Here is a 10,550-nt window from a genome sequence, read left to right on the forward strand (position 1 = left end):
TACAGCAACATCTCTGCACTTTCACACTGCAAAGTTTAGCCAGCAGGAACTTTCATTTGGGTTCCTTCCTTCCTTTTTCACTCTTCTGCCGTAATTGCAACCAGCTCTCCGTAGCTTAATCACGTCTAGCTTGGAGGTCTGCACGCAGACGGTATCGTCTTCACAAGCAGGCAAACGTCAGTTAGAAAGCAAGGCAGTAACGAGCGTCCATGTTGCGCTCATTTATTTCCTCTCGTTCCCACAACCCCCCCCCCCCCCCCCAAACCACCTCCCGTTGAACCCTGGAAGCCGACACTGCTTTGGAGACAGTCGGACTTTCTCAAAGTCAATTTGCCCGCGAGGTCCACCAGGCCTGTTGCCGTTCGTTGCTCGCGAACTTTACGGCTTGTCTTAAAGGTGTGGGTTTTGGGAGCTGTGACAGGTCATCACAGCATGGTTCCTTTTCCGCACGGAGGCCGGGATGCCTAAAATACCTGGCCCTGTAAACCGACTTCCCCTTTTTCCTGAAGCACGAAGCTACTAAATTTACACTAAGTGCGCTGCAGCGTCGGAGATAAACAGAGGGTTTAGTCACGCCATTGGCAAACTCGCCATTGCATTGCATAAGGGCTGAACGCCACAGCAAACACATAGCGGGTAACGCTGCCTCGCGGCCTTGGTGCCAGCTCCAGGGACGCGCACAGCAACACGTTCTCCATATAGGATCCGTTGGCTTGGGCCCAGTCCACTTTCTGTTTTTGGTAACGAGTAAACAAGACCAAGCTGTTTCACTCTGTTTGGAAATGTCTTCGCCTTCTGCTCCCCTCTCTGCCCTTCCCTGTAACAGGAGGCAAAGCCACAGAGCGAGGCAGTGATTAAGGTAGCTTGCACATGTAGCACAGTATGCTGAACGGGGTAAGTGTGATGACACAGAGCTAATGCACCTCTGGCCAAAGCTAAATATGAGTATTCCTGCCTCCTTTTCAAACTGCCTTTTTAAATTTCCGATGTCATATTTTGCTAGCCTACCTATTTTTGTGTGTGTACAAGTGTGTGTGTGTGTGTGTGTGTGTGTATGCGTGGGTGTGTGTGTGTGTACGTGTGTGTGTGCACGCACCCCTGTGCGTCCTAAGCTTTCCTGGCAATGATGACACCTGCAAGGTTGATGTTCAGGAAAACAGCATGACTTGGCTCATGCACACCCTCTAAAATCAGTAAGCAATAACAAAGTACAGTTAAATCACGGATGCTTGACCTAAGTCCTGGAGGGCCGCAGTCCAGAATTTTTTAAAGGTCTTCGTATATCATTTGTGAGTAGCAAGGGCAAGGAATTATCTTCCAATTAAAGGAGTTTTTAATCTAATTAAAAGCTCTCTCTTGCTAAAATGAAATCCAAATAGATTCCTGTCATCAAGAAATAGGGTTGTAAATTTATGCTTCAGGTTCCACTTGAACAGAATTTTTCAGAATATATTATTTCAGAATTACTCCCAAATATGATCCATTTGTCAAGGTTGTTTTGGAGATGTACTCTGTTTACTGAAACTGATTTTGTAGGGAGATGGATACCCTCAATTATCCATATACATGTTCTTTGGACTGAAAAACCAGAATTTAATACCCAAGTGGGTAGTCTTGTTCAGCCCAGATCAGGCTAACTGTGAACTTGGAGCTTCAAATCGTTCTGTCAGACTTTGCATTGAATATCATACACACCATTAAGTAAATGCACTTAAAATGGTCATATTTAGGCATATGCAGCCCCATGTCCCACAGACAGAACACTGAATGGGAAATTCTGGTATTTGCTAGACACACAATACTTAGTCTAATTACTATCACATACCGCTGACAAACAGGTATGCTTCCTCTGAGCTTTCAGCCCAAACCACACAAATGTATTTCCAGACAAAAAAGAATAAGGCAAAATCTAATTAGCTAACACCATATCGGTCTGTCTGTGGCTTTGACCACATCCCTGTAAACCCATCCTCCCAGCAGATCCTTACACTGAGCCAGGAAACGACTAACAACTTTCTGACCAGAGCCACTCAGCCATTCAGGCTGACCTGTATAGCAGCCTAGCCACGGTCAATGCTGGCCTCCCCAGGTATTTGTTGGTGGAGATGCTGAACAGCATTTAAACCACTTCCCCATTAAAGGGATAGTTTGCCTCCTGGGGTTTTGTGTTATTGTTTCAGTTTTAGTACAGTATGTTTACGATTGGCCCAGGCCGTTTTTACATATGATGATTCTGAGATTCAAATGACCTGCTGGCCTTTGTAATGTCTGGTACTGGGGCACTGGGGGAATTGTGGTGTATAGCAAGAAAATGTGCTTCAATGAACTCCAAAGCAGCTTGTGCAGCAATGTTATTTCTATAGGATGTGGGCATGTATCTTACCTGGTCACCCATCTAAAAACATTTTTAAAAAGCTTTAAATCAAATTTTGGTAGCAAATAATCGATCTGGTTCATGTTTTATTTCTCCTTCCCAACTGCAGCTTAGGCAATATTCCCTGTCAGTGGGGATGAACATTCCAGACCTACAGCGTGCGGGACAAACCATGGCCCGTGAAACCAAACCCCCGTGTTTTTTTAATTTTGTTATTTTTTTATTTCCTCGAACCTGGCTATCCGATTTATTCCACCTGAGCTGCGCGCACAGCTCGTTGAGACGAGACACGATGCTCCCTTTGAAGAAGCCACGCAATAACCCACCTCTTTGTGAGGGATAATCTTCTCTTTTTTTTTCTTTTCCCCCCCTCTCTCCCCCGTTCCCGGACGGCTGGGTGCAGAGACGCGTCGCTGGACCCGCACGTCCGCGGAGGAGGATATCCACCGCGCGGAGGAAAACAAAGGGGCTCACCTTAATGGCTTTCACGCTCCGCCGGCGCTCAATGCGTTCCGGCACGTCCCCAGATGTCAGGAGCGTCGCCCCGAAAAGAGATGGCTGCCAGGCTGAACGCACTTTTCCTGCCCCCTATTGATTTTTACAGCCATTGTTATTGCTGCGTAGCGAGTGGCATGGGACTGGAAAGAGGATATTGGATTTTTTTTCCTTCTTTTTTTCATTCTTTTAAACCAAACACTTTCTGAGGAAATATGTGCGCAATGTGTGCTTTGGATGAGCTTCTATAGGTTGTGGAAGCTGGCGGGGTGGGGTGGGTAGGGGTTGGTGGGTAGGCGAGGGGTGTTGATCACCATTAGTTGGTGCAGATGAAAACAGATAAAATGAAGTAGGTCTTCTCTTGCCTTTATAACACCTTAATACATACTATCTAATTTATTATAAAGATATTATACATTTATATATATCCTTCTTACTAAAGCTACTAACAGAGTTTTAACATGTTTACATAATATCCTTCCATACAGCTAAATATATACTGAAGCAAATCTGCAAGTACTGTACCTCAATCAAGGGTACAATGGCAGTGCCCTACCTTTGAATTGAACCTGGAACCTTTGGGCTACAAGCCCAGTTCTTGACAAACATCTGACAGTGCTGGCCCAGAAGACCGTGGCCATTATTTAGAGCTGATATAGGCATGATTTAGAACCCTCACCCCTCCCCACACACCCCCATTTAAAATGTTATCTAGTGACTTTTACAAAAAAATAAACAGATAAATTTAAGCACTCATATACATTTGTTAACTTTGTATAATTTTTGATGACTAAAATCTGTTACCTTAGAGTGCCGAGACATTGACAGCAGGGGGCTATTTAACAGTTGAAGAGCTCTTACTTTAACTAGAATACTGTAGGGATTTGAACAATATACTTAATATGTAAATGATATGCACAGTCTTCTTAGATTCCAGCTGGATTCTCATTTGAAGGCAGGGAAGCCTGGATGCGGTCAAGCATTGAATAGTCATTGTTATACAATATGCTACAGGAACATTCAGCTCTCTGTGCTTCTCATGTATGCAATTGTAATACTTCACCAACCAAATTTTGGTTGAGGAAACCAGACTAGGGTCCAGTAGAACTGGAATGATATGGGTAAGCAGTGCACTTTAATGTTTTTCAGTAGCCCATGTTCTTTTTAAGTAAATTTAAATTGCATTACTATCCTTTATTGTCCCTCTTTAAGTTTCCTTGCAATAGTTAAGAAATTTCAGACTATATACAGTACATGTGCATGTAAAACACTGTATCCCTATCAAGCTTCAATGTTCATTACTTGCACAAGTTTTCCTTCACAGAGAAATTTGAGGGCCTCATTAAGATGGGATATTAATGTCCTATTTGATCATGCTAATATGTCAGCTTTAGTATATTAAACCTGTTGCATTCATAACTGTGTCATATGTTCAAAGGCCAGGTTAAACAAAAGTGCATCGAATTTAAGTAATCTCTAAGAGCATGTTCTTAAAAGACTGCTTATAGAAAGACCTGTCATTCATTCTCTTGAGTTCCCATTACATGTTAGTTTAACATAACAGAAAAGAAAGAAAAAGTGGCTTGCAAAGTAAACTTAAAAAGCAGCTTGCCATATATTCAGTATCATCTAATGTTGAAATAATGGTTAAAAAAAATCTTCATTAAGGTAATGCTGTCCACACAGAAGGCGACGCGTACTGTATGTTTCATTAAAAGAAGCTGATAAGCAATGGATACTCTCTCTGCAGCATGGCTAATGGTGTGCTGTGTCAGGGGAAATGGGGGGTGGGCTGTCAGGCACCCCTGAATTGATATCTAGGCTGTTGAACCATCCTAAATATACATCCCTGTTGCACTTAGCATCCATCCATTATTAATATGAAGCCTCGGCCAGAGAGAGATAGGGCAGAGAGAGAGAGAGAGAGAGAGAGGGACGGGCGGGGGGGGGGGGGGGGGGGGGAGAGAGAGAGGGAGGGGGGTGAAGAGAGAGCTAGGGGGGGCGGGGGTTATGGTGGCTGTGCCTGCAGGAGTCTGCACCAGTCCAGTCTATTGCTCAGACTGCCCTCTGTGGGACCTGCTGCACCGTCTATGACTCAGACACTGTGCTGGTGGGTCTGAGGCTGTCAGAGATCAGGCTGTAGCCTAAGAGGCTGTCTGCTGATTGGATCACTGGAGTCATTCAGTGAGCCTTTGACACGACCACAGTGCACCTGAAATGGGAATGGATTGGAGAGAAAGTATGGAAACACCACATGTTTTATTCCAGTATATCCTCACAGATAGATGGCTGTTTGCAGTGGCGAGTACATTAGCTTCCCAAGTGAACACTTGCGCATCATGTTGTGTCAAAAGAATGGATATTACAGGGTTCTAGGTTGTTTCTGTAGCCTGGTCCCAGAATAATCTCACATCTAAATGTCATTTATGCAGTGGAGGGGAGGGGGACTTTCTTTAACCAAAGAAACAACATCAGGTTTAAGAGTTAAAGTATTTCATAAGCTGTTTATTTCTGTAGTGAATTCAGTTTTTTAAGTTCTGCACTGCAGTATACAGAGAAGTGACAAAATATAAATAACAAAATTCAACAGTGTTTGTTTTTTTTTCTCCTTTAATTAAAAACTTCAGATAAAACTGGCAAATTGTCTATTGTCTTAAACATAACTCATCCTCTCATTTACTCTCTGCAAAACAAACATTAAACAACACAACTTCAGAAAGGAAAACAAAAATGTATGGATAATATTATTTACAACACTCGCCTTTTGGCGAACAATGCTTAGAGCTTATCGGAATCTGACTTCCAAATGTAGAATGCAAAAAAAATACAATTATGTTATACAAAGATCCAAAAAATACTATTAAAAACCCTTATTATAAATGGCAGCACTATATTTATCAACTGCAATGTTGACATTATACATATAAGTACAAATTTGTAATTATTTGAAAATTCTTTTGAGGTAGAACCCTCTTAAGTCCGTTATTATAGTGTTAAAATACTGAATAAACAATACACACTTTTTATGTACAATACAGCAAATCTATTACTTTTTTCATTTCATTAAAATTGTATTCCTTTGGTAAACAAAACTGTCCAAAATGTGCAGTCCTCCACGTGTCAGTTTTCACTTTATTATACATTCACTCTATTTTGCATCTTTTGGGTTTATATTTGCAAAATAATGCAAAGAGAAGGGATAATACATTGTTTTTTTAAAAAAGCTTTTAATGACATTCATTAGTTCCATTCGTGTGAACGACTTGTAGCTTCTCACATGAAAGGTCTTCTGTGTTTCCTCCTTGTGTTTACGTAAAGCGCCCCCCTCCCATCCCGAGCTTCTCTCTGATATTAAGTCGGACAGCTCATGAAATCGGTCGATTAAAAATAAAACACACGTGAGATACTCCGAAAGAAACAAAATCCAGTGTTTCACCCTCTGTCAGTTATGTAAACATTAGGAGTACCGTGTAACATATAGGCTATAGTCAAAAAGGCAAAGCGACTGTCTGCAATATGTATCGGGGTGTCTAAGTCGTTTGGCAATGCAACTGTTAATTTAAAACTTACTCTGAGCACACCAGTCTCTAACAGAGCGCCTTTGTGCTAGGTAGTCTTTTTTTCCTTCGTACAGATATTTAATGAAATGTTTAATAGTCTCAGCGCACGTTTGAAACAGCGTTGTGAATTGGAAAAGCGATTGGAAATGGGTTAGTTAATTTAAAACAATAATAAAAAAACGCCCACAACACTGAAAAGTCTTATCGGTTTGATATCCGACTTCAGTACAAAATAATGCAGAATGGAAACATTCTTTAATTTGAATATGTCGAACTAAACTTTGGTTCATTAGTCAAGCAATATGAAATGTAAGCTTAGCTTACAAGTACAAAAACGACGTATTTGGAGGAAATTTTGCCAAAGCACTCCGTCTGCATTGTTTCACGCCAATAGTCACTCCCCCCATCGAATCAATACCACCGTTTACTCACATAACGTGATTATGAATGAAGGTGCACCTTAATGAACAGTTCAATAAACTGCGCACTACGCGGTGTGAAAATAAACGATGTCTACGAATAAAAAAATAATAAAACTATGCAAATAAAAATATACATATATAAAAGATAACAGATTTTTTGAAGAAAGTATAATATTTATTCTTTACTTTATATATGAATAAAATGATCTCGTAGCAGATAGGACCGGGCAGCCGCAATCGAAACAGTCATCTGAAAATGGTCAGTGCAATTAAAAAAAAAAGTTTAATCACTATTTAACGACCTATTTAGAATATTTTCAGTCGCTTACCGCCCACTGCCCTCCCTCCCTTCAGTGGTCGCTGGGCTGGCTGATCTTTGGAAAGCGGGCAGTATTTTATCGTATGGGCATTGTCCCCGTTGGCACTGCATAAGGGGCAGGTATAAGCCCTGAGAATAGGACAAACGACCCTCCCGTCCGGCGTTTTCAGTACATGAGAACCGTACACCTCCTCCGGCGCTCCGTTATTCCGACAGAAGACGCAGATCTTGGGCTCTTGCTTACTCCTCGGTGTCGGCTTGCGCATCTTTCTCTCCATGCCGAAAAGATCGAACCCAGCGAAGCTCCCTCCAAAGGCAGAGTCCCTGTCTTGTGGGGGGACGCCGGCGCTTTGGTTCTGGAAAGGGCTAAAGATGGAGAAGCGCTCCTTCAAGTCAAGGATAGAGGTAGGCGGAGGGCTCGCGGAGGGACAGCAGCAGTCCAAGTGTCCACCTTCCCCACTGACTCCGATTACGCACGAGCATGCCGGGGAATCGTCTAAGCCCAGAGTCGCTTTCAGGGACTCCGTGATGGAGTTGGGACTTTGCGGCACACTGTTTTTATTTTTCGTGACCAATGTCGACAGACCCAAATAGTCATTCCAAAAATTAAAGGTGTAGTCGTATGACGTGCGGGAGTTCAAATAGTTGTGATTTAGAAAATCCATGCTTCTATCTTAAAAATTGCGTTTTTCTCTTGAAAAAATACAGTTAGACTCCGCAAGATTTTTATTTTCTTCAGAGTTTTGTTTCTGTTTGCGCAGACGTTAAATGCCGTACGTTTCAGTGCTTTCCTTGCATCTGGGAATGTCAAGGAAAAGCTGGTGTTTTTAAGTCTGCTGTAGAATGAAAAGGCTGAAGAGAGGGCGGGGCTCTCTTTTCAAACCAAGTTTATGATCAGGTTGGTCTGTGGATTGTATGCCGTAGTTAAAACGCGGACCAGATTTCCTAGAATTTCGGAGTGGGCACAGTCTCTTACGGCAAAGAGCGGCAACTACTTGCCTATCATTTCAGTGCAAGCGGAGCTGAGCTCCCTTAATTTATTTCGCTAACAAACAAGAATTCCTAAAAGCAATATACTAATAATGTAAAACGCCTGATGCAAAAAAACACAAACAGCAATACATGTATGATGATGATGATGATGATGATGATTATTATTATTATTATTATTATTATTATTATTATTATTCGTAAGTAGTGGGAGGGGCGGGGGGGGGGGGGAGCAGGAGAAGACTCCAGATCCGGGAAATATGATCCGTTTTTTCCTCATGTTCGCGGATCAGCGTCTGTAAGTAGGCTACAAAATACAGGACGATGATCCAGACTTACAGACGCCAGTAAGATTCACAGGGGGTCAGATCGCCAATTCAATCGGCTACCTCTGCTGAAAACGTTTATTACTCTTATCCAGGTTCACATGGCCATGCAGGATAGGATACTTACTGATTGCTCCGGACGGGGTACTTCATTAGGTGCGCTTACCTCGTGCGTTTGATTGGTTCTCATGTTTGTCACAGGAAAAGAAAGAGCCTTTTACTGCATACAGGAGGAGAAATATAGGCATCGACAGCAGCATTTTTCTGCGTGTGTCGGTGCCTTTAATGCATTTAATGAGCGAAGACTGAACAGGAGCTTAGACAATAAATACAGTGGCTGACACCGAGTCCTTTGTTCCCTCAAATCAATTCCACAGCGCATCTCTGTCCCTGCATTCAGGCTTTATTTACAACGTACCATTAAAAAATTCTCCTGCCGTAATTGCGTCTTGTTTCCTCTGCACCCGGGTGTTTCATAATTTCACATCGTTTATGTTGCGCAGCTAGACTGTCACTAGTATCCAAACATATCAACAGGGGACGCATTATGAATTCATATCGACTAGTAGTGATAACGCAAAATAAATGATTTGATATAAGGATTTCATAAAGCTCCACTGCATACGGTCTTCTTTGCGCATTGGATGTTTCTTGATTATACTAAACATATGTCTATAATGTCAGAAGTTGTAGGTCATGATATCATGAGATATATATATATAACTCTTATTAGCTGGTGTTATATTGTGTGGGAGAGTTGTGAAATCGAGTTGTCGTGCTTTGTTTCCTGTGTATTTTTTTGCCTTGTGCCCTGGTAATTTGTGGAGTGAAAACTCTGAACTCAGAGACTGTGTTATTGTTCAAGCTAGTTTTTGAAAAAGCAAGGCGAGCCATCTTGTTCTATTAACCATCCAATACATGGCTCTTCAGTGTAGCCTATTCACAGTGTGTTGTCATCGACATTAACCACAAGCCAGGCTCTGCACGTGCGCGTATATATTTTTCTGCAGAAGGCATATGCGTTAGGAGAGTATGTCTGTGTTTTGCTTGCAGTTGCACGACCTGACCATTTATACAGCGTTTGTCCACTGGGGGACTGTGTGTGCAAAGCAGAACTCTTAACCAAGATGCCACAGCACACCATTCAGGCAGGACTTATTTTAGCTACTCCGTGATGTAACAATGAATTTTCCCATGGAAATCCTGTGATGTAACAATTAACTCTCTTATTACATCCCCTATTTTTATTGTTTGTTTTTTTTATTATTGATTTTTATGTATTAAATCCTAGATAAACACACTGTGGTAATATGTAACATTTTGTTTCACAGGTTAAACATTACACATTCATCAAACTACTGTAACATTACAGAACTATTGAGTGGGTGTGAGCTGTTAGCTACACGGTCAGACAGAACAGGGCAGCAAATCTTCTCTGTTCCATAAGTTCAGATGTATGATTTTCATGTTTCAATGATGCATTGGTCTAATCATTCAAACACATGTCTCTCCATCTGGACATATTTGCACAGCTTCTGCTTCTACACAAAGACAAGCTATCTCCACATTTTTAACATTATGGTTGTAGTTGTCATAATAAAAGCTCTCTCTACGATGGACGCAGCTTGTGCCAAATAAAGTATTATTATGTCCTTGAAGACTCAAGTGCTGCTGTTGCATTTTCCAGAATGTGACATCTAAAAATAACTGGATTTAGAGGAACAAAGTCATAAACCACTGAAAAACAATTTAAAACATTTAAAAAAAAGAAAAACAATTTTGTTGTGTCTTTGCATGTCATGTTTTCAGAAAGGTATCAGTGTTTCAGTGGTTCCTTTCAATTTGATATTTCTGCTGCTGTAACCAACAGCTTTTCCACATTTTTGTGTAGCTTCGGTAGAATTTGCAAACCATGGTATATTGCATTTCCCTGTAGGGGAAGTGCCATTCAGCTAAGATTTAAAAGAAAATAAAGTGATAAGAATCTCTGTAGAACCTTTTTATATTGTTTCAAGGTGCAGTATGTATTGGTGTTGCGCAAAAGTTCCAAGAGCAACAGCTACT

General features: G+C 41.5%; 1 protein-coding gene across 1 annotated transcript; it reads right to left on the reverse strand.

Annotated features, from left to right (window-relative positions):
* Positions 1-5,345: 5,345 nt before the first annotated feature.
* Positions 5,346-8,021, reverse strand: LOC118226775 (nanos homolog 1-like). Its single transcript, XM_035416644.1, has one exon. It carries the CDS (start codon positions 7,833-7,835, stop codon positions 7,158-7,160), a length of 678 nt encoding a protein of 225 aa, XP_035272535.1. The 5' UTR covers positions 7,836-8,021; the 3' UTR covers positions 5,346-7,157.
* Between the last annotated feature and the right edge of the window lie 2,529 nt (positions 8,022-10,550).

The sequence above is a fragment of the Anguilla anguilla genome, chromosome 5 (genome assembly GCF_013347855.1).
Source record: "Anguilla anguilla isolate fAngAng1 chromosome 5, fAngAng1.pri, whole genome shotgun sequence".
NCBI lineage: Eukaryota > Metazoa > Chordata > Actinopteri > Anguilliformes > Anguillidae > Anguilla > Anguilla anguilla.